This window comes from Maylandia zebra, linkage group LG11 (assembly GCF_041146795.1).
Source record: "Maylandia zebra isolate NMK-2024a linkage group LG11, Mzebra_GT3a, whole genome shotgun sequence".
Classification (NCBI taxonomy): Eukaryota; Metazoa; Chordata; class Actinopteri; order Cichliformes; family Cichlidae; genus Maylandia; species Maylandia zebra.
In genome coordinates this window covers 28,544,303-28,569,903 of record NC_135177.1, presented here as the reverse complement: position 1 = coordinate 28,569,903, position 25,601 = coordinate 28,544,303, and the positions used below count along the sequence as shown (strand labels likewise).

General features: G+C 40.9%; 1 protein-coding gene across 1 annotated transcript; it reads right to left on the bottom strand.

Annotated features, from left to right (window-relative positions):
• Positions 1-105: 105 nt before the first annotated feature.
• ago1 (argonaute RISC component 1) lies at positions 106-23,950 on the bottom strand. Its single transcript, XM_004551029.3, has 19 exons — positions 23,465-23,950; positions 17,947-18,133; positions 13,730-13,850; positions 12,639-12,820; positions 11,925-12,061; positions 11,455-11,589; positions 10,328-10,415; positions 9,484-9,631; positions 8,546-8,665; positions 8,311-8,433; positions 7,505-7,638; positions 7,077-7,261; positions 6,729-6,888; positions 6,386-6,476; positions 4,080-4,274; positions 3,857-3,991; positions 3,661-3,762; positions 3,314-3,513; positions 106-2,817 (listed from the first exon to the last, which is right to left on the bottom strand). The coding sequence occupies exons 1-19, from the start codon at positions 23,487-23,489 to the stop codon at positions 2,709-2,711; spliced, it is 2,577 nt and encodes an 858-aa protein (XP_004551086.1). The 5' UTR covers positions 23,490-23,950; the 3' UTR covers positions 106-2,708.
• Positions 23,951-25,601: the final 1,651 nt, after the last annotated feature.

Genomic DNA, 25,601 nt, shown 5'->3' with positions numbered 1-25,601 from the left:
ATTTCAGGATGCTATGAGAGTAAGCCTTGATAAATCCCATGACTTACTTTTCAGACAAAGCTGTATTAAACGCACACTAAAATCAAACAAAAAACGCAACAAGAGTAATAAAAAACAATTTTATTTTCTTTAAAAAATAACCCTCCCCAACAGAGTTCCCATACTATCACATACAGAGCCAAAATAATATGCTTCCACGTCCTTTCATTCAAATCTATTGGGAAGTGCTATGACAAGGACTGTTCTTGATCAGTGGCTTCAATATTGCTTAGTCAGACCGTGAGGCTGCGTGGAGGGGGAACGGACTCTCCCGTGTCCACATGATACATTTCCAGGGTGACTGCCATTTCGTCTCCCCCCTTTGCAAGGTGCTTTGTGGCTTCAGTGAGTGAAGAACTGCATCTGGTTTCAGTGGTGTTGGGGAAATGCCCCCAGGTTGATATTTTTCCTTTCTTTCTTTCTTTCTTTTTTTTTTTAAAACGCAGAATGAGGGGCAGAAGACTGGCCCCGACTGTGAAAAGCCCCTCAACTGCTGGGCCAAAATACATAACAGGTTAATATTATATATTCATATATACAAATCACTGTGGACACAATGAAGGATCAGTAAAACGGTGTACAAAGGCATTTTGATTATGCAAGTTCATAAACATGATTTAAAAATCAAACTCATCTGATCTCTTATCTTTTGATCCCTTTCGACTCAAAAGGGGGTCTGACCATCAGACAAGATTTGAGGCGCTTAAAGGGCAACTGAGGTGGAATTTTGGGACCGTCTCCACAGTGCCCTCTTGAGGATACACTCTGACACTAGTCACAATATTCATAATAATAATGACAAAGGAAAAAAGCAGTCTTTATAACCATTACACAATCGAGGCAAAACGACTGACAGGCAGTGGTGAGCGCGAGGCTCCTACCTCTAAGAAAACCAAAGTAAGGTGGCTCAGAATATCCAGTCATAAAAAATAATTACATGCATTTTTCTTCCATAAATCCAGAAAGTGACTAGATGTAAAGGCAGGGCATGTTAAATAGTCGTGATAGAGGCCCACCCTGTCAAATGTAGCAATCCCCTAACTGTGCTGCCCACGCACACAGAGCACCAATAGGGATTGGCTAACACAACATAGGGGATTGGGGCAGGGGATGCTGCAGGTGTGTTATGCGACGAGTGAGAACAGACGGCAAGGATAAAAGGTGATGGCGGAAAGGTTGATGAGTTTGGCTTAACGTGGGAATGGGGGGAACAAGTGCATTTGATCAGCTATGTCTCTGCATGCTGAGAAGGAGACTGAGAGCGCAGGCATGTGTGTGCTTCTGTTGTAAATGCCTGCAGAGGGGAAGAGCTCTGTGTAAAAGCGGGACAGGCGCAGGATAGGTTGGTACAGTTAGGCAAAGAAAAGCACGGGTGGATGCGTGGAGCGCGCCGCTTGGCGCCATTTCCACTGATACACGTTGGAATGTGCAGACGGATCGGAGCAAGGTCAGTTGCTGAAGGCGACTTCAGCTTTGCAGCACTTAAGTGATCATAGACTATATTTGCCTGCTTTTAACTCTACAGAATAGTGTTGACCTTGCCTATTGCCTTTGTTCTGAAAGCTACGAAAGTGTGGGTGTGAAACGTTCAAATGTAGAGTGTAAAGTCTCGCCAAAGGCTAGTTTCACCATTTTGAAGTAAAATAAAATAAAAGTAAAGTTTAAAAAGTGCCTCGTAAATTCTAAAAGAGCGATGTATAGAGAAATAAAAGATTATCTTCCTGTTTGAGTGCCCCCTTTCCATAGGGTGGCATCACTTTTGGCTGGTTAACAATGCTGGTTTAGGTGCATGGGGTGCAAGTATATTAGATACACACTATGCAAATGGTCCCTCTACTGTTACGCTAAACTTGCCTCTAAAGGCGAAATCTCTAAGGGACTGGCCAACCAGGACAGAGTGTGTGGCAGGACTCCTGTCCTGGATCTACAATATGCTACACCTGCTCTTTCTTTGTCTGCTATAATATAAAGACCAGAGGGCTAGCCTCGCATGTACTAACAAACTCTTTATGTGCAGGACTGGTGGCACCTACATGCTAACACTAAGTGCTAATGTACCATACCCCGGACTCCTCAAGGCTGTTTAAAAAAAACAGTTTTCAAAAACATTAAAAAACATGAATGTAGTTCATGATAACATTAAAATGATACATGTAAGTGTGCGTGCCCAGTACCACCTCTAATGAGGATCCCATCTAACAAGGGGCTTGCAATACTGGCATCCGGCATTTGGATGGGTAGAGGCAGCATCGTGGTGGCAGTTAAAAAAGTTTTTAGGATTTCTTTTCTCCTTTTTATCGCCTAGTTTTCTATTTTTCTCCCATCCGTATTGCATACTTACATACATAGGAGTGTGAAGGTAGCATACAATACAATTACATAATACCCATGATTTAAAAATTCAACTTAAAAAGATCAATAGTCCCGGTAAAGTAAAAATAACAGTAATATTCATAACCTTTTGAGTGCATGAGGCTGCAGAGTCTACCTGTGTTTTACAGGAGAGGGGATTTGTGTTTCTTGGATTTGAGTGACTGATTGCTGTGAAGTATGTGTAGTGGGCAATTGTAGGGAGTAAGGGATGGGGATGAGGTGGTGCCGGTGGGCCGTTTGCCCACTCAGGTAGAAATGAGGTGGGAGGGAACGATGGCGGCGATGGTTGGTGACGCTCAGGCGAAGTACATGGTCCTCAGAGTGTCATGATGAATCTGAACAGCCTTAGCCAACGCCTGGGGATCCCGACCGTTACTCTGACCGGACACATGGCTGCCCTCTCCACTGCAGAGAGACAAGAGGGTGATGAGAGAGCGAGCAAAGATGAGTTACACATTTCATGTCTTGATAAGAATAAAATTGGCAGCAGCAGCAGACCAACAGCCCCACTTGCTGCTGGTCGTAGGAGTTGTCAGTGACAAACTGTAGACAGTATAAAAGATGTATGTAAAAACTGTGATGTCAATCACTGGTTAGCGAAGTCCTGTTATCTTGGTGTTTTGAAACTGAGCATGACTAGGGAGGGATGGACTTGACTGTGAATGACTTGTGATTGACAAATCATTAGCCAGTGCACACACCCTGGATAATCGTTAATTCTGCCTCTAAGAATGGCCATAATTTACAAAATTAACTTCAGTTTGACCTGAAACTACCAACTGTGAAAGTCAAGAAAGTGCTTACTGAGGCCACAGAGGGAGCAAGCTTACCAACCCCCCAACAAACATCAACCAACCAAGAATAAAGACATGCGTAGTCTATCTTTCGTAGCCACACTGACCTGTCATGTTCTTTGTCTACCAGATGGTAGCGGGCACGGAAGGCCACGAGACGAGCATAGTAGGCTGGGGCAGGGATGGAGACTGAGCGGGTACAGCGCACGTAAGTGTGGCACAACTGGTAGGTTAGAATCTGCAACTCATCAGCTGTGAAGCGATTGTCGTCCCATAAGACGTAATAATGAGACGGCCGGCTGGTACCCTGAGGACCGAGGAGAAAAGGGCAATTAAAATAACAATAATTTTTTTGTGTAAGATAACTGCAAGGTTAAAAGAAGTCAAACAGATTTGTTCTTATTATATTATAATAGAGATTTCTATGGAACAATAAAATATCTATTATAAATACCTGTATTCCTGCATGACTACACAGGTAGAAGTCAAACTCGAAGGGATGAGTGATGCTGGTGTCCACTGTAGTCCCTGCAGGAATGTTCCCACTCTTCCCAATCTGTCCAAAGATAACACAAGGAAAAAAACAGGTAAGCAAGTATGAAAACTTAGTCGGAAACAGAAAAACTGAAGGGAAAACAAAGAAAGTTTACCCTTTCAGATTTATCAGCACAGAAGAGGCGTGTGTGGTGACGTTTCTGCACCACGATGTAGGTGATACCAGGCTGATAGTCCTTTTCCAACTTTATGCACGCATCTCTGATGGCCAGCAGCTCGTAGTGGAGAATCTGTGTGTAACAGTTAGCACTCAGATTAAAACATGTTAAAATGGATTTTGGTGGCATTGTGTCATTAAGATCGCAACGTCCCACCTACCTGAGGCAACTGTCCCTCAGGAACACCGTCTCTGTAGAAAATGATCCTGGTGGGCTTGAAGCGGGTCGACTTGTAGAACTGAATCAGCAGTTCGCGCACCATGTAAGATAAATCTTCAATGATTTCCTGCCTGGGTCTCTGGACGCGCACTGTGGCACAGTATCTGCTGGGATGGGCATCCATACTGCCTACCACCTATTAGAGGGAGCAGGAAACATTGAAAAAGGAATTTAACATGATACTGTGTGGATCACTGATTTCACTCTTAATATGACTTGCAACAAACGAGCATTAGGTTATTGAGCCCCTTGACTAAAGTCATCTCTCAAATAAATACACCTTTTGTCACTGAACATTCTTCATGACTTTTTACTTTATGAAAATCTGTGCAGTAGTTGAAGTATTGATTCACAGACATGAGTCATTTTTTGTCGTGTGCATATTTGAGCATTAGCATCCCCTAAAGGCTGCAGCTGGGAAGTGTGCGAGGCTCAACGTCAACCTTTTATTTTCCTTCCCTCAAATCCTTACACGATACCACAATGACCATTTCTCACCAGTTTTCTTCTCAGCTCGTACTGTTAACGCAGACCTGCTTTCCTCTCCTGTCCTCGTGACTCAATTATTCGTCATAATTGCTAGGCAACAACACAGCCAACCATAGGCGAGCTGAGGTCAAGGGCGGACGAGAGCTGACGTCATTTCCTTTTGAATGTGAGTCAGTGATGAGCCATTTGTTTCCCTTTATACCTCACTAATTCCTCTCGCACTCCTCCTTTTTTCTCTTCACTCGGCCTCGTGTGCTGTGCGTCAAAGTCCAAACAAAGCGTCATATCGGCGCTATGTGCTTTTGATGAAATGGGCTGTGCATACAGGTGGAGTTTGAAGCAAACGGTACTATGAGAGAACCATTGAATGAAACCCTGCATCACCATAGCCCTATCAAACAGCCAAAACATAACTGAATAAGCCTGTTTGTGTCACAGCCATCTCAAAGTGTTCATCTGTTAAAGATCAAAAACAGCAGTCGGCTGAAATCCAGAAAATAAAAAATGAAATTTGAGAACAGAGCATGTGCACGCTTATTTCATTACACCACTTTATAGCACTCACATCGCTCATTATAGAAAAATAGGGTTACTTTAAACACCTAGTTTTGTTACCTAAGCATTGCACCTATGGCAGCTGATGCACCATCTGGACTTCCTTTTTTAACATTGCAATTCCCCGCTGACTGAGTTACACTTCTGACACATCGAGCAAACATGAGAAAAAGTACCTCGAAGCCCGCTGCTGTTGCATATTGTTTCAATAAAAACTTTTTTTCAACCCACAAACCGTGAGAACATGTGCCTGAAAAGACTTGACTTTACTAAAGCCACAAAACAAACCTCAGAAGGGCTCCTCAAATTAAATTACAATATAGTGAAATGTTATTACAGATTTTCTTTTGTCCAATGATGTAAAAACTAGTTAGCTTTAAGCTCTTCTATTCTGAACCTACTACCTAATGTTGAGGTATTCTTCTCTTACCAGCATTAATGAGCACAGTGGCCATCGAGTCCCACTGTCACCAAGCAACCACAAACGTGCGGTTTTTTTTTTCCCTGTGGCATCTCGGGGTCATTTGCATTATTTACATGCCCTTGCTATTTTTGATTTGCCTAAAAAAAAGGAGTGTCGAAGCCAACAAAGCAGCTGGATTGCCATCACATCCCAGAGAAACATTTTTACATTTTTTTATGACTTTTAGCTACTAGAGTACTTAGCAACTACTGTACAGTCAATATATATGGTACAAGGTAACCAGTGGCTTTAAGAATAATAAAGACCAAGTATAAATCCATTTGTTATCTAAAGGTCTTTGTCCTTAAATGCAGGTATATAGTGTTAATTAATGCCAATTAATTCTGTGTATGACTTTGACTTGTTGCTACATCTACACCAAATGACAACCAATGCTATAGTTTAAACCTAGAACATTTCTTATCGGCTTAATTAGAAAGTCTATTTTTTCTCCAAACAAAAACTAGTGCTTCATTATACTTATTCACATTTTTAAATAACTCAAATGTCTTTTCATCAAGTAAGCAACTTTAGCCAGTAACAATGAAAAAGGCTGTTCACAAGTTACCAGAGCCAAAAGCACACCAGTATTGCCCACCCATGGGTTTAACCTGCACGCCTAGATTTGAAAAGTGGCCAGGCTTTGTGACACACCGTGGTTGCACATTCCCTTCCTTTTCCTGAGATTGTATTTAAAATCATCTAGTGTCGTTTATGAAGGCGTAATCTCCGAGACTTACAGCAGTAATGGAGGGCTTCTTGCCATCTCCAGCCGGGGGGTGTGTGACATCTGCTCCCAGGAAGATAACCGGCTGCTGAAACACTGCTGACCTGAGACAGCAAATGGAGGAGGTGATGCAAATTACACAGACTCATAAAGGCAGTGAAGGGCTGCTGTTGGTGAGTCATATTACTGAAACGTATTCAAACGATCACCATGTCATCCAGCAGGATTTTGATAGAAAACTCAAGTCTACTACCACTGTCAGCGCTTTACACCTATGTGTCAGCATCACTCATCACCTAACTCAAGATACTATAAATATGTGCAACTAATTAAAAACGGGTCAAACAGAAGCTCACCGTTGGTGAGGCACCAGGATATTGTTGATCCCTCCCAGCTTCACATTGATTTTGAGGCAGAGGTTGGACAGAGTCTGCGGCGACGTCTTCACCACATTCTTAACCTGGACACATTGCGTGGCCATGCCGAGGAGGGTGTCACCCACACGCTTTACCTCCGCTAAAGGAAAAAGTTTGGAAATTACTCACACGACAAAACAAAAACAAAACATGATTCTAGTTTATTGGGAGCTTTTTAATACTCCCATTTGACCAAATGCTTCAGGAGTTTTTTGACTACTTTGAGCAACAGTATTTCATTTGTTTTGAGAAAATTATGGCAAACCACATGTATCAAATACAAGTTACCATAGACAGGAGTTTTTCCTGGCAGGATGACGATGATGAGCTGAAGTCCAGAGTATGTGTTTTTCAGGTGTCTGAACATGGGCTCCACGCTGTCCGCTCCCTGGGCATATTTACAGAAGCATGGCTGGCCCTGAATTGGCATCCCAGCATCCTTTGAGATTTTACGAAGCTGGTCTGTGAAGTTCCTGAAATGAACAAACAGATGAGCGTATAAAGCATCTCCGAGATAACGTTTTTAACTTATTATTTTCTGTCTTTGGGATATTACATATAGGAGGAATAAACAACATAAGAGAAGGATTGTTTTTCTTCTGTGCAAAAGCTCATTTAAAAATAACTAACCTTATGAAAGAAACAGCCATGAGCAGAAATTATTTAATCCCCCTCCCCTTCGACAAAATCATCTGCTTGTGCTCATTAGTACTTACTTGAGCACCTCTTCTCTGCACTGTTTCTGGGGGGCAAAGCAGGCAATAGCCCACACTTTGATCTCAATGCCATTATAAAACTGCTTCCCTCTCATGTCCCACACTCCCTGGTTGGGTGTAGCTATGGCACGGTTCTGTAAAAAAGAAAGGACCGGGAGAGACAGTTTAAGCCAAATCAGGTCACATTTATAGCAAAAGTACAGAGAGATGACAAATTAAAGCAAAAACAGAGTTTCCAAGGTCAAGAGCTTAGTGTGTCTACTAACAAACTAACAGTCAGTTACAGAAATTCACTCATTTTCCTCAGTCTGTGATCGACATGTCAAAACGAGTCTCTTCCTGTGTGAGCGCCACTTGAAGCATGACTGGAGATAAAGGATACTATTCTTCCAAAAGTGGAAAGCCCTGTCTCAGAAATTCTCAAAATCCTGCATCGGTATTCAGTTGGGAAATGGGATATGATCCACATAGACTAATAAACATCAAATAATTCAATCACTCCTTGTGCTCTACCCATCTACCCTATAATCATCAAAGAGATCACTCTAATCTGCGCCTCTTTATAGGATAAAAGCGATCACTCTTTGTATTGATTTGCAGTAAACCCTTCATCCAAACCATATAAGCAAATCACACAGAGATCACAAAAGAGCCACCACATGCCCTCACCAAAGGAGTCAAGCTTTCAAACTTGTCTTTTAATCTGTCAACACTCTGCTCTGTGTGAAACACACACAACTAAATGGCTGCATTCTTGACAACATAAAAGTCGATATGTTCAGGTTGACGAATGAACCGTGCCTTACCCGTCCTCCGTACTGCAGAATAGGGGCTGGCAATACTCTGCCCATCACCTCGGCCATGTCATCCTTCACCTTGATCCCAAACTCCTGAATGTACGGGTCCAGGTTGAAGTTGGCATTCTTCATCTGTAGAGAGTAAAGGACTTGTATTATATCTCACCGTCTCCACCTTGTACTATAAATCAGTCATTTCAAAATGATGCACGGCCTCCATCAAACACTTCCCTCTGCAACTCACCAGTCTGCTGATCTCTTCTTGCCTGTCCGGTGCGGAGCGAGCTGTGGCTTTAATCATAGTTGAGGTCTGATTATCTGTCAGTTTCTTGATGCATCGTTGACCGGCTACAATATTACACACCTGGAATGAATACATTCAGTCATTAATGTGTAAACATTGGCTGTCCCAATGAAAGAAGGTTTTTAGTCTGTGTGCATGGTTGTGTTATCTTTTAATACCCTCTATGTCGATATATATATCGATACACCTCAGACGGCCAAGCTATTTAAGGGCCTAAAATGATAGGCCATTTAACGTAATGTGAAAGCTTTACATTTTATACAGTAACACTTTTTTATGTCTCCAGTTGCGTTTATGATCCATCTACTGTTTTCTTTATCGAAGACAGATACCATTGTTATACAAAAAGGAGCTCGTGTCCATTAATGACCCATGACCTGTTTGCCTTGCTACTCTGGGCATTAAGTAAATGCCTCAAGGCCTCTGCAGCAGTAAATCTTACTACTTCAGCAGAACTAGCCGTGGTCTATTGCCAAATGTGACATTTTATTGATTAGAAGTGCAAAATTACAATAAAATCAAGCCCACATTAATAGTAAAAAACACACATCTATTTCAAGACTCAAAGATGATCCCACTCAGTCACTTGAAGGTTAAATGAAGGTATGTCGGCAGATTTTTGAGTACATAAAAATAACATGTATTCTGATATTGATGTATTTGCCAATATTCTTTACATATGTACACGTGGGCAGTTTGTTGGGATTCTATTAAAAACCCCAATAAAAAAGTTTTAGAGGAATACCAGTTATTAATACACACAAATACAGACAGAGACATGATGAGCTAGTGTTGATAAACCGATATTCTGGTCATCCTCTACTTTAAATGGTAAACTTTTGGCATCATAGTTGAAACATCACTGAACACTTCCTCACCTCCAGAGGCAGGTAGGTGTGTTTCTGCTCCTGCCCCACCTGTAGACAGGGTAGGTGGGGGTATTTGAGCTGCAAGTTGTACTTCTGCTTGAAGTACTGAGCCACTGTACATTCTACTGTCTGCCCGCTTTCAAGCTGAAGGGGAAACCTGGTACAGAAAAAATGAGAACATGAGCATCATGTCAGTGTCATCACCCGATCGCTCTTCATTTGCAGGTTTTGTCTGTTTCTGTCTGTTATTTCTGACCAAACCTGAAAAGGTGCACTCACTGTCAAAAACAGTAAGAGATTTCCCATTTAAGCTACTTGATTACGTTCATAATAAACAGAGGAAAGAATAACAGGTTTTTCTTATTCTAAAGAAAAACACTCCTCTTTCAAACATGATTAAAAATCATTATTTCAGCATTAAAAAAATGTTTCAACGAAATACTAGAAATACATGTTTATGCATAAGGAGGGACTTTTTTACCATTATCATAGAGCATTTCTACAATAGGAACTTTACAGATGAACAAGAACCTTCTGTAAACCTGGAAGGAACATTTACCTACATTTAAGCTAAAGAACTAAGATTAATTTAGTTCCTCTAGAACCGTTTTAATTGCTTTCCAAACAAGCAAGGACAAATTTTGGTGATTGGTCCAACATGTGATTGCTGCATTTGTACAACTTCAGCAAAATTAAGCAAAAGTACTTTCTTCCAGTGACATCAATATAAGGATGAATACCTAATATTTTCTAATGTATTACTCTAATAGGATAAAATAAAATAGCAAGACGCTGTCAAGTTGGGAAATAAATTTGTGTATTTTTTATGCCAAAAACAAAAGCAAAGTCTTACGTTTGGTGGCTGGCAGGACGTCTGGTAACATTGCATACACGATACTTTCTTTTCATTTGGCCACAATGGGTCACCTCCACCTTCAGGCCTGCCGACAGTAAGCGGGGCAACACAAATATTAAATAAAAGTGTCGGAAAGGAAGAGCTTAATGTGTGACCTGCTGTGATGAATTGCTTGGAGATGGTGGCACTGCCAACAAAGATAGGAGGCCGAGCCGAAGGTGGCAGATGTTAAGATTTTATCTGGGAGTGACCAGGAATGATAGAATTACAAATGAGTACATCAGAAGGACAGCTCATGTTAAGCAGTTTGATGAAAAAAGGCTGAGAGGAAAGACTGAGATGGCTTGGACATGTGCAGAAGAGGGATGGATTTACTGAGACAAGAGTGTTGAAGATGGAGCTGCAGGGAAGGAGGACATTCAGAGGGTTGGTGAGATGGAGGTTGGAAGAAGAAGAGGAAGACAACCAAGATACACAGAAGAGCATCTTTGAATGTCAAAGCATGAAGCAGATGGCCTGTAATGGGCTGATATAGTAGATGGGCCTGGTTTCTTGTTCTTAGCTACTCCTGTCAGTTAAGAACAGGAAAACGAGGCGACAGTTCATACAGGGTCACCAACATTGGACAGACAATAGAAGACTGCAAAAACATTGCCTCGTCTAATGAGCTTTAACAACATTGTCAGCAACATTTAGATAGATGTCAAATTCTGATTTGACATAAACAACATGTAAACATGGATCTATCCTGCCTTTATCAACGATTCAGGCTAGTGTAATGGTGTGGGGAATATTTTAGCACAATTTGGTCCTTTAGTACTAAATTGTGCTAAATTTAGTCTCCTTGAACATTTTACTGACCATGTCCATCTCTGTATGACCACAGTGTACCCATCTGCTTGTGTGTATTCAGCAAGTCTATACTTCAAATGCATAGAAGTATCAAAGTACTTTCTAGAGTGTGAATGTGTGTGTGAATGTGTGTGTGAATGGGTGGGTGACTGGATGTGTAAAGCGCTTTGGGGTCTTTAGGGACTAGTAAAAGCGCTATTCAAATACAGGCCATTTACCATTTACTTTCATTATTTCTTCGGAAGGTACTTCCACACTTTTCAGTAGCCCACCTTTAATTTCCTTGGTGAAGCGGACCCTTTGTGAGTCAGTGAGGGTTTTGGGTTGCTCATCAATGTTGCGAATGTCCAAAACCTCACACATGAACTCAATTACAGGCTGGGCTTTGTAGAAAGCCGTGGCAGACACTAGAGGGAGACAGAGAGCAGAAATAAGTCAGAAGAAAGTACCAAAAAACAGGTTCTTATTAAAATCTGTAACTTTCAGAAGACTGCCACTTTTTCTTCACAGCTAAATGAGTGTTACAAACAGCCATAGAAACAAAAGCAGCAGTGTAAATTTATAACTTAACTTTTGTAAGATACTCATGGCTCATCTTTTCTCACAGAACAAGTTTTTCTTTTCAAAATACCCCCCCACCCCCCCACCCTCCATGTTTCTGCCTAGTCACACAATGTCGGTAAAACCCACTGAGATCACTGGCTGACTACACACTCTGGTGAGCCTGTGTTCAGTGACTCACCATCAATGTTAAGCATCATCTTCCACATGGCGGGACGCACTGATTGGTGGAAGCCAAACCAAACTTCCCTTCCCCCACCAAGTGGGTGGTAGTATCCTTCAGGTGGGGAGAAAAATGATCGGCCCACTGGTGTGTACCTAATCAGAAGGGGTGAAGAGGTGGAAATCAATGTTCTGATTCAGGGCACGACCGCAGCATGAGTTCATGTCTAGTGATGTGGATGTTTCAGAACAGGTCACCTCAAGAAAAGCAGAAAACTTGCAACACCCAAACAAGAGGTTTAAGGAAAAAGGCTATTTTTCTTTGGATACTATATCTCTGATCTAATATCTGTGGCTTCATGACTTCCTTTTGAGCACTTTCAGGTTAAGTCTTCAAGCCAGTTATCATTATTACTTTGCTTAGCATTGTTCAGTGGACACTTTCACACAGGTGTCAACTAACACATGTCTTTTATTTAGTAATTCTGATGCCTGGAGCGATGATGATCTGATGCTTGTGGAGGGAAGGACTCAGTAAGCACCGCTAAGCTGTAAAGTTAGAATATCACAAAAAAATTATGTGAAAAAAACCCCTGTAATTTTACTAAATGTTTTCAGGATGCACAAAACTCTTAGAAATAGCTGATTATCTGTGTGAACAGACTGTTTGACAGACTGTAAATACTGGTGTGTGTTGTTATGAACCTATAAGAGAAACTTTGATATACTCGACCTCATAGAGGCCAGGTGACGCATGGCCACATCCAGGGCTTGAACTGAGTCAAGGGGGACCTGCAGTCGGCCACTGACTAGAGTCTCCTGCAGCAGGCGCCATGACACCTTGGCCAGCCAACGGATGGACACCTTGAAGATTCGATCCTTTCCCTCGCCAGGAATCGTCACCTCAAAATCTACCTGAGAGAGAGAGAGAGAGCAAAAGGTAAAGAACAAATGAAATAAAGACACACCTGTAGCAACAAAATGAAATCCTCAAGCTCTGCAGTAAACTGTAGCCCTTTTCAGGTACTGCAGAATATATTATTGGAAGCTGACATTTCACTAACCCTGCGCTTGTATGGTTTACATTTCTTTGCATAGTTTTTGCATGTCTCCATACCTGTAGGTGTGACTGTATGTTGTATGTTGTATGTAAGTTTACTTTCTAGGCAATAGCTGGAGACACAATTCCTCACACCTGTATGGAAAGTATAAAAATATACAAAGCAGTTTGGTAGCTGGGCTGTCTGTATCCAGAAGTGCAAAATCCTAAATTTCTCTAAATAACACATTACAGTGTTAAAAAGTGAGTGAAAAAAATGCTGGACTATGTTTGGGGAAGGAGCAGTGACTTCCTGTCTTATTACCACAGACGAGATCCAGAGATGCTTTTGGAAAGATGTTTTTCTAATTGCCCGTCAGGGGCAGTCAGGTGATCTGACCCTATTCTTTACACATCAGATATCTTCTAATTCATTTACTTAAGGCAACCAAGCACATTTCCTAATCAAATAGATCCTTTAAGTATAGAAAATAACATGACTAATTACAACAAATACACACATATTAAATGCTTTGCTGTTTTATAGAAACTTTTAACCTCTCAGGTAATCAAGCCAGGGTCATGCCCACGGACAGATGAGGAGGAATCGAACCACTAACCCTGCTATTAGTGGACAACCTATCCTGCTTTACCACGGCATCTTTTTACCGTCATTCAAATATTTGCTTTCCTGTTAAAAAACTCAATATATCACAGCTGAACAGGGCTTAGGAGAGACTTCACTGAGTGACTGTGTAACACAAAAAAACACTCCAAACATTTACCTTCTCACTCCCAATAGGAAGTGCTAGCACTGTGTAGATGTTCTTCTTGCCATCGTACACCGGCTTCCTGTCACCAAAGAGCTGGGGCTTGAAGTGCTGCACCATGTACTCCACCACCTCTCTGTAAGCAGCAACACATGCAAACATGACATGAGATTAATGTGCAATAAAGCCAGAGCAAATCCCCCTCTGCCAGTTAAACCTCTTCCCTCATCAGGATGCTGCTTTTGTCACGAGGAGGTGCAGTTATTGAGATATTGATATAGAGTAGGCAGGATACAGCTGGTGAGTTCAATATCTGGTGGTCACAGGGGGAGAAGCAAGGACAAAGAGCATGGGTGCAGGTGGTGGTGGTGGGGCTATCTTTGAATGCATGGTGCCTTGACCTTCACTCAAGTGTGGGGGATGAGGAGGTCTTTCTAAAAGGAAAGGTCGAAGGGCTTGACCCTTGCATGCCTTCTTGGACCCTTTGTGTTTGAGCTCCATTTCCTTCTGATTCTAAAAGATCCTCTCTTAATATCAGAGATGGTACTAGAACACTCAGTGCTCAGGGATCCTCATTTAGAGTTTGGATTTTCTGAGGATCTACCACTAATAAAAAAAAATACCAATTTGCTTCATTTATTTCTGTTTATGGCCATGACCTTGTTAAATTGAAGGACAACAAAGCTCAAGGGCTCTCTTTCCGGGTTCCGCAGACGGCCTGTGCTGAGGATTTTAACAAAATTTCATTTGTGTAATCAAACATTTTATGAGGGTACTATTATGTTTTAGCAGACAGAAGTAAAAACTATCAATGTATTTTAGGTTTGAGATCACCAAAGTTCCTATTAGGAGACATACAAAATTAATTCATATGTATGAGACTGTACTTAGGTGAACCTTTGATGCTTTTTCTTATTTTTCTGTCATATGTATTGTTAGTGTAGTGGCTGATCATATTAATCGTGGCTAAAGTTTCAAATAATACATTTGGTGTATGTAATTATGAGTCAAAAGCAAAGATTTGAGGCTGCTCTAAATATTCAATTCAGTGGGGTTTTTTTCTAGTCTGGGCACCGTGTGACATCAGTGAGAGGGGATATCTTAATATGGTCATGTCCGGCACACAGCTGTGGCTGTGATCAAAGAAGCCCCACCCACCTGCTGCAAGGGGCCTGCCAATCAAAAGAAAGGTGGCTTAAAGGGATGGAGGCCTTAAAAGGAGAGTTGCAAAAATATCTTTTTCTCAGTCAGATAGATGGAGGCTTATTATGAGGAAAACATGGTGACTCAGTGGTTAGTGTTACCCTGCAGAGGCATTTAGCTTCACAACCCAGGAAAGACTCCTGCATGTGGAGTGTTTCCAGTCTGACAACATAAGTAAGTCACCGCTAAATAGTGAACTTCATAAACTGAGTTAGTACCAAATAACTCAAACCTTTACCAAAATCATTTTCTTTTATTTTGTAGTTGCTGGGATCTGTGCAGTGGCTCGCTGAGACCCATGGGTAACACCTGGGTTGATTGCTCACCTGTGTACGTTTATCGCCCTGACAAGTCAACCACCCTTCCTTATCCGGGTCATTAATTTTTTTTGGTCAACTTAGAAGGCTACATATTTAACTATTTGTTCTTATGTATATTTATTTTTTGTGTAGGTCATATCTCCTCTCTTTGAGGAACAAGGTAAAGACCTAGCAGAAGACGGCTGCAGAGTTTATAGAGAATCACAATTCTCTTAGGAGCCAAAAATTGGATTGGACAGGGGTTTTTTTTCCCCCATCATATACCTGCTGACTGGTAATGCTAGAGGTGCCAGTTTTCATATAAATGTTGATGATTCATCTGACTATAAAAAGTGGAAGAACAGCTCTATCTGATTGGAGATGGGAACAATTGGTTTATCCCTGTAGCTTCTGCTTATCTGCCAGTCCTCCCATGATTTCTTGAAACTACTACAAAGCTTTATTGTTGCTGTGAAAGGTGCTAGTTACATGTACAAATGGGCATTTTCAAGCTCTCTGTACCTTGCATTTCTGTAATGCAGACTTGCATGCACAACCCAGGAAGTCTAGTAATCCATGTATTCATCATTGGTAGGAGAAAGTGAAAGTCCTTTTTATGAAGCTTCTAGCACTGAACTTTACTCCCTTTTCCTGTCTTTATGTTGCTGAAATGCTTCACTCAAACTTCTCCTAATTCTATCATTCATTTTAAATGCTAACAGTGATCATAAAGCACTATACTAACTAGACAAGATGAAAGGCACGAGTGTAGAGATGACTTGGTGAAGTCTGCCACACAACCATTCTAGTTCAAAGTTCAACACACCTCTGAAAACAACAACAACAACAATGCTGTCACAGTTTAACACAGAAAACCTTTTATAGAGTGGGTGTGTGATGGCTGCATGTGAAGCCACATGAATTCACGCACCAGTACTTGGACAACATATTTTACATGTGATATGCATTGAAATACAAACAGATAAATGATGACACAATCTTTGACTTTGCATAACTTCTGTTTATTTAGACTTTGTTGAAGCTATGTTGATTTCCCCTTTGGGGTTATGGTAGGAAAGGCACCTGGTGTTAAATCAAACATACCTGTGACTTCAGCACTCCTAAATACAGGAAGTGCAACCTGGAACGTGCAATGTCCCAACGTCCCTGTTCTCTAAGCTGGTATAATCAGTCAGCATACAAGTTTCCCTTTGTCAAGTCAGTGCAGTTGGGCTTTGCTTTTATTTAGTTGGTTTGATGTTATGTTTGTTACTTTCTGATCACAAGTAGCTTAGTACTCCACAGGTGACCTCTTTAGAGGCTGATGTAACAATGGAGTGAATTTGTTTTTCAGTCTAGAAATTGTTGGCATTTACAGCCATATATTTGATTGAGGCTTTAAACCAGCCCCTGATGTATGACTCCACATATAAGACAACTGTGGAAAGTGAAGGTCAATCCCATCTTGTTGACAGCCAGCACAAAGTCAGACAGATGACACCATCTGAGGATGGTATAAAAAGCAGAGATCGCTATGCAACGTGAACCCCCCCCCCCCAAAAAAACAGGCCTTTGTGAAAAGAATGAAGTCACCTGGATCAAACATAATGAAACATATGTATACTGTGACATTTTTCTTTGCAGAGACAAGACAGACCGTTCACAGGAAGCAGCTCTTTGCTGAGCCATGGAAAGTTTGCAAGGTAGAAAGAGCACACTTCTCTCCTCAACTTTGAAATATATATATTTTTTATGTACACTTTATTTCTTGGATTAAAGTAATGAATGTGACAAATCACATTAGTTTTGTTATAACTAAAAACAGGGCCAGTAAAAACATGGACAGGGACTACAGGTTTCATGAAAAATACTAAAGCATACAAATACTTTGTAAGTAAACTAAGTTACTCCAATTTAAATAGGTGTTATACAGGTGATATTCTTCCAATGTTTGCATCAATCATTTGGCTTTAAGCTGCATCAGGAGGCACAACATTCAGCTCAAGCAAGTTGGTTTCAGTTTTGATTCAACCATCTGTCCAGTCACCAGCAGGTAAAGAAGGTAAAGCTACTGCAGGAAGGAAAATTGTCTTCTGCCTAATATAAAACTGAAACCCATCCAGGGAAGACGGTAAATTATATATTTTACTCAGTTTTACACAGATGCATTACTTTTTGTGCTCTTCATGTTCCTCAGAGTTGTAGTTAAAATGACTTACATAGCAGCACAACCTCCTGTTAATGTATGTGCTGTCAGTTATATAAATATCTGACACATGCAAACAGGTACAATTTTTTTTAACTTGATATCTATTTATATGCACCACAACTCCATACTGATTTTTCTCACATAAGGTGATGTTAAAATTAAAAGAGCGTTGCTTTGGCAACACTTTATTATTTTTCCAATACAAGAACCCCAAATTAATCATCGTAAATAGATGTTGCAAAGAAATACATTTTTCATGCTTCAAGTAGCTGTTATCGCTGCCTCTTCAAAGACAACACACACATTACTGGTTGGTGGCTGTTGGGCTTTCATTATCCAATTACCACACAGGAGGCAATTCAGCTACTTGATGACTTCTTCAATGCAAACCCACTGTTACAAATTAGTAACTTTGTTATTTGCTTATAACAAATGAGAACTGACAAGTGCTGATCTTTTCCATTAATGTGAGACATCAAAGAAAAGAAATGCAGAGAAATATTGTGACTGAAATATGTTACCTGTTGACTCGTCGTGGGCACTTGTCAGGCTTAATGTCCACCTCATAGTGATAGACATCCATCTTTGGGATCTCCACTTCGAAGTAGTTGGCCAGCAGCCTGATGGGCTTGCCCACGGTACCCATGCCTGGCCGGCGAGGGGCATGGAACACCTGCTGCAGGGGTGGGGGGAAGACCCCCATGGGCACTGGACAGATACAACATAGGCAGCCACAGACAAAGACAGGTAACAGGGAAAAATGTGGTTCAGAGCAAAAAGGGTTTGAAGTTGGAAAAGTGCACAAATACAAAGCAACACACAGGAAAAAACCAAAGGTAAAGCAAAGAATCAACGGTTGTGAGGGGGTGGCAAAGGAAGCAGTGGTGAACAGCAGAGGACAGGGCAAGGAGGGCATGAGCCAGGAAGGAAGCGTAGGCAGGGGAAAGGAGAACACCACAAGAGTCACTCGCAGGGACAGGAAGGCCGGTAGAGGGAAGATAGTTAAAAAAAATAAACAAGGAAGATATTAAAAGGCAGATTGTGCATTTGGGGGCAGCAAAGAAAGAGACACAGAAGTATGTACAGCAAGGTGTGATCGAACATTAACAACAGTAAGAGCAGCCACATGAGGTCATATATGGGGTGTGGGTGGGGGGGGGTTAAGAGAAAAGGGAATAGGGAGAAAGGGAGAAAAACATGAATAAATTAGTAAATATTTCCTTAAGTAAAAGAAAATATGATTAATTTTAATTTAATTTTGCTGTTCACCAGTTATCACGAAATCACGTTGTCTGATCACATGGTTACCATGCAAATTATGAACTATGATAATCAATTAGATGGATCAGAGTCATCCAGCTTCTTTATGTTTAAGATTTTTTTTAGCTGAATTCTGTATTGTAAAAATCTGTATTTTGGGGGTTTGGGTTAGTCTAAATTTTTCAGAAGCATCCCTGTGAACTAGGGCTGCCACGATTTGTCGACTAGTCACGATTACGTCGACTATCAAAATCGTCGACGACTGATTTAATAGTCGACGCGTCGTTTGAAGCTTTGTAAGATCCCAAAAGACGCAGGAATAAGTAGCAGGATTTAAGAGTGTAATAACGGACTGAAACAGAAGATGGCAGCACCATGTACAAGGATGCCAGCTGCCGTTAAACCCCGAAGAAGAAGAAGAAGAAGAAGAAGAAGAAGCTGTGTCCCAGAATTCATAGCGCGGCCCAGCTCAGTTTCCAACAATGGCGGCAGCTAGTTAGTTTTAATATTACTCTTATTATTCTTTCTGGGTCACAAAATAAACGTTTAACATATTTTCAGCCGAGAATGTAGCTGTGTAAACCTCAAATATCGGCTCAGTTTATCAGGACACCACATATTTTCAAAAGCGCTCCGACGTTTTCGGAGACGTGTTACCCACTAGCTCGATAGCTAGCCGGGGGCTAGGTCACTAGCGCGGTGAGAACACCGGACTCCCGGCAAATTGTTTTCAAACCCACCGCCGTCTTTCGCTACTCAGGTTAAATATATATGAGTCACTTAGATAAATTAAAAATGTTGTTGTTTGGCTTTTTTTTTTTTTTTTTAGTATTTTATTTGTTCCTGAGTAAATCGGTTTGTCTGAGATTAAAGTTATAGTTTTTACACAGCTGAATAAACGTCAAGCAGACAGCTGATTATCAGAAGTGTGAGATGCTGGAGAATATACTCCGTTGTCCTGTTATATTTTAGATAGCAAGGAGTTTATTAAACTTCACCGAAACAATCTGCAAATTTCATTAAAATTGAATAAACTATCATCTTGTCTTTATTTTTAGTTAGCACCTTAAAAGCTTAAAGCTGTAAGCTAATGATAGTTATATAAGAGCGGATGCTGCTGGTGCAATAAGCTGTAGTTTTACGTCCAGTGGATGATGATCTGATTAGTCGACTAATCGCATAAATAATCGGTGACTAGTCGACTATCAAAATAATCGTTTGTGGCAGCCCTACTGTGAACACACATTTGATGCTATATGCATATCATTTAATAAAAGTACTAAATTGGGGGGAAAAGAGATTAATTATGTGACTAAAATGATTAGTGTAGCAAGGGGGAAATAAACAGCAGCTATTTTGAGAATCAATGATTTTATACATTCTGCAAGAAAAAAAAATAGTGAAAAATGTCAATTATTCTTAGCTTCCAGTTTTCTATTTGCATATTTTATCTGCTTCTTCTTCTATAATAAGAGAATAAAAGAAATTTCTATAAGCATGTCTGTCTGTTCTTCACTCACTACATCTACTACACACATAGATCACATTTATTAACATCAGTTACACACTACCCAGGAGGGCACTGCACTTATAGTAAGATTTGAACCAATACACCCAGCATCTTAATGGTCGTGGGTTTTACTTTCAAAATAAAACTACTGCCTGTGTGCAAGAGACACTTCACATGTCCAGTTTCCTTTCGAGTTGGTTAAGTTTAGCTCCAGCTTGTATATTCTAGGCCTGAAGCAGTCTTTTTAACAGTATACATTATGCCCATACTAGTTTCAAAGTTAAAGTCTCATCAAGTCAGGAGGTCTAACATAGAGGGGGTCCTAAACTGGGTGCTTGCTGTGACTCCTGCCTGAGAGGGGCCCACTGCCTTAACCTCTGGGTCCCCAGAGAACAGCCCTCCTTCACCAAAACAAAGACCCCAGCTGCCCTGCGCCTCCATCTCGCAGACACAAATTCACGGGTGTACGACAGAGGGAGCGCCCTTGCTACGAAGAACACACTCATACACACAAACACAGGGGGCCCCCCTGTACATTCCCAGCCTCACCATGGAGACACCAAGGCAACACAGTATTGTCATGGATATCAGGGGACCCGTGTATGTGTATGGCTGTTGGAGGAGATGAGAAGAGGCAGGGTGCTGCTGTGGTCATGCTGAAGAGACCTTGGCCTTTGTGGTCCTGAACTGTTCCCACATCATGGCAAGGCGTCGGCATCCTCAACTGGAAAAGCTCTGCTTTAAATAGCCACTCCATCACATGTTCACTATTCAGAACATGCTAAACGAATCGGAAGAGTAATGGCCATAAAACACTGTTTTCTCTTCTTAGCGGGTATATGACAGATTAAAGTAAAAATCATTGTATCTTAGACCATCAGAACTTTTATACATCACTGGATTGGTTTAACAAGATTAGTGAAGGGATTAGACGTCTTTCATTCAAAATATATTCCCTTTAATGATTGTGGTGGAGCAATGTCTAACACTTCAAACACAGGTCTGACGTAGGTGTTCAATTTGGGGTTCAGTGAGATCTGGTGACTGCAAGTAAAAATCTCAGGATATGATTCACATCAGTTTTACACTAAACTATCCAGTGAGCCCTTGTGCTCTACGGAAGGTAGGTACTGTCATCCTGGAAGAGATCACTGTCGTCAAGACAGTGATTAACAGATTAAGATGATATCTTAGAAGAAATCAATATTGATTTTCAATGTCTCACAAACCATGCCAGCAGCACAACTGTACCACGTAATATCCTCAGTGTAGGGGGTCAAGTATTCTGGTTTTTCCTTTAATCTGTCACCTATCCGTGTGTGTGTGTGTGTGTGTGTGTGTGTGTGTGTGTGTGTGTGTGTGTGTGTTCATATGAATATCAAAGTGTAGAATCACAAGTCCCTAAAACACATCTGACAAGCACTGTAAACACAGACACCAGACATGTGGTGCCCGCACGTACTTTATGTGCAAGAAAGCATGTACGCGTGTGAATGCGTGAGTGTCTATACCATGTTTTGATTGTTGCGCACGCACACACAATGACACACACTTCGCCCTCGTGCCAGTGAAGGCAGATGGTGAGAAGCGGAGCCAGCCCTCTCACATATCCCAACACAATAGCAGTCTTTCCCGGGCGGTAAGACTTAAAGCGGAGCTTTGGCGCTGCATCACAACATGAAGACACTCGCTACTTGAATCCTTTACAATGACGTAATACGCAATAACATCAAGTCACATGGGAATGACTATTTTAAAGTCATACCTGGGATAACACGTTGTTGTTGTGTGTTTCGTTTTGGCTTCCTTTGCGGGACAACAAATAAAACAAATAAAGGATCTCAATATGAACTTTTTAAACAACTCCACATTAAGTTTGCTGGTAATGGCAAAGATGTGTGGCTGGTGATGCTATACAAATACACACAAAAAAAGTTAAAAAACTAGAGAACAATTAGGCTCCAAAAATACAAGATACTGGCTTATAAGCTAAATTATAAGCCAAGTACACAAATTACAAGAAAGATTCATTTAGGCATCACTTGTGTTGGCCAAATCAGTTGTGTGTCTCCAAGTATTTGGCTGTTGACAGTGAGCCAAATGTAACCAGAAAAATCTTTCAAAATAGAAAACTGAATCATCACACTTGAAACACAAAAGGAGACGTTGAAATAAGGGGCCTCTAGAGAGCCCCCCCGCATCCTAAGAAATTAAAACAGGCCTATTCAACTAATTTCAAGGTTCAGGATCTGAAATGATGACGTGATTTTACCATCAGGGCCTGCTTTGCATAAACACAAGCCTGAAGATATCCAAAGAGGATTCAGGGATCGTTAACGAGTTCATGTCAAAACATTTTGCATCAATTAAAAATACAAGTCTTTATAAAAGCCATGCCTTCAACAAATTTAAGACATTCATGGCATGGTTGCATTATTAATGCCGGGCACTCAAGACGTTCCACAGTAAACAGACTTTAGACCTGGGCATAAAGTCAAGTCCAGTGAGTGCTTTAATTGCAGGTCTCCACACCTCAGTATCAAACAAGAAAACTACCAAATGAAGCCCATCTCTGATCTGACTGGCACTGTCTGCAGATACAGAATCAAACCGCAACACATAAATATAATGCTCTGCATGCTTCTCTCAGTCTAAACGCAGATTATGTCATCTCGAACAGGAAGAGGAGATAAGCCTTTTTCCCTCCTCCTTATTTCACATAGATAAATAATTCAGTTATCGCTGCAGATGGTAGGCCCGAGGTTGTCGTTAATGTGTGCATTTAAGGACACTGTGCTAAACTCTCTCTTGACAACCTTAACTATATTAGCAAACGTAACCTGTCAGTGAAAGGGAGGCTGGTCTGTTCCGTGGGGCGTGCGGGTGCAGCCAGCTGCTGCTGCTGCTTGAAGGCGGGCTTCACCTCGTCCCTCCTCACCAAGATTCCCACGACCTCCCTGCCCCCGCGCATGGCTGAGGATATTGTCAGACTCCAAAAAGGCTCATTTGCAGCTATAAATCTGGACAAATAATAACGCTTTATATGGAGTGCAGTGCATGCAGACAGCAAGACAGCTCCTCTCCATCTCACACCCTCTCTTCTCTAAACGTTCGATGCAACAGAGAGGCTTGACACCAAGCATCCTCGTACATCCCCCCCCCGATGCTAAGGCCAAGCTACAGTGTCTAGTTTTATCAGCTGCAGTTTGGCCCGCAGTATAGACCCGGATTGGTTGCATTTAAAACCACTTAAGTAAAAATAAACCTACCAGCGCCAGACGGTCCCGGCTCCATCCCATTCACTTAGCCGCGCGGGTACAAGCTAGCTAGTCCGGGGGGTGCTGTGGCCAAACCGCCGGCCCCCTTCAGGCTGGAAGCGTCTCAGACTTCCAGCCCCCTCCTCTCGGCGTGCAGTCTTCTCCTTTCTCGGTGTACCCCCGCCCCCTGCCCCTACCAGACACCCCCCCAGACCCGCAGAGGAGTTAAGGCTAACGCCGATAGCTGCCAGTTGCTCGTCTGCCCGTTGACCCTATAGCCAGTAACGGCGCAGCTGCAGGGCGATGCCGTCCTATTTCAAACCACTCTTCCTCGGCGGCGCAGCGGGATCCTTCCCGGTGCTCTGATTTAGTCGATGGTCCGCAGCGCTGTAATTTCTTGCCGTTCTGTTGTGCTCCTGCTCACCGTTCAAGCAGGACTCTCCAGCGGAACAAAAAAGGCCAGCCCCTCGCCCCCCTCAAAAAATCTGAAACTTCTTCTTTGCCATTGGAAAGTGTGAAGGAAGTGTTGACGAACTTGCTGTCACACCCCAGAGGTCGAAGGTGGAACTACACTGCAGATATGCAAATACAGCCAAATTATGTTTCACGTGTCAGAGACTGTGTGCTCAACGCTGAGGTTTAAAACTAATGATCACTCGTCTTAAAAAATACAGCCAACATATTCTGAGTACATTTTAAAGGTGCTACATCAGGGGTTTGATCAGTTTAATCTCAAAGGGGGAAGATCAGTAAAATTATCTATAATAACAACCTAGAGCATAATAACCTATATATCTGCTGGTGTAAAGAAGTTAAAGAACATTGTGAAACACATTTATTCTAACATTCTTTTATGAAACAGATGATTGAAAGTCAAAGAGTTCTCAACTTCAAGACCTTTCCATCACATGCATCAACCAAAGCAGAAAGTGGACCATTTGGCTTCGTCATGTTCACATTAACAGCTATTGCAGTTGTGCCATTAGCAATCTTGAAATATAACATTTAACCTTAATTGATAAACTTGTCAACCTACATGCTTGATATGTGAACACCAAGTCTTTCACTTGTCTTTTTTCATCCTCTTTTAGAAATTGTCGCAGATCAGTATTGCCAACTATACATTTGTCTTGGTTTATGTTTATTTTAGTAAAGGAAAGGGCTTAATGATTAATTTATTGATCTGTAATTACAAATTTTATTGCTGTTACATATTTGCTTTTTGAGGCATTAATAACCATATTTTAATCTAAGTCTTTAATCCAATATTTATATCTAAGTCTTTAATGCTTTCATGGCTTGCCTTTGTAAAAAAAAAAAAAAAGAAAGAAGAAGAAGTAAAAGCACGAGAAAGAATACTTTATTTTTTAATAAATTACCATGGAGTTTTTATTCTTTCAGTCCTACATTGATTATTTTGTACAGGAAAAAAGAACAAATGTGCACATTTCCAATAAACTTTAGGGGCTAGAAATAAAGGAATGAATGAAAGGAATTGAACATTTGAATTCTTACAATACAATATTACAATAAGGGTTGATATATTTATGAGAATATCTAAAGAATTAAATGGGACAATGGATATTTATTATATTTTTTTTATTTTATTTTTTATTTTTTTTATTATATTATTTTATTTTTATATATTTTTATATATATTATATTATAAAATATAATGGAAAACTGTTAAAAAAAACTGTTAAAAAAAAAACCATTATATTTTTTCTCATGTCCCACACGTAGTTGGTTAGGTATGAAAATCACTTAGGGTAGTTGAAATTCAACATGCTGACATTTCAAATATATATTTTTTCCACTAATGACGTAAAACCTTGTTTTTAACTTGATCAATATAATAATGTAGCTGTATTATTATATCTGTAATATTGTATGAAAGTCTTGAATCACCACTCAATTTGTATGTTTTTCTATGAAAATGTGAAATAAGTGCAACAATTTATTGAAATGTGCACACACGCATGGAAATCCAGCCCTTTAGGCAATGGAAGAGTTTGTACAGGTTTATGAGCCTGATAGTTATAATTGGGTAGGACCACCTTTATTTTCCAACACAGCCTGAACTCTGTTAGGCAAATATTCATGTAATTTCTTTAGTAGACTTCAGGAATAGTTCTCCAAGCTTCTTAAA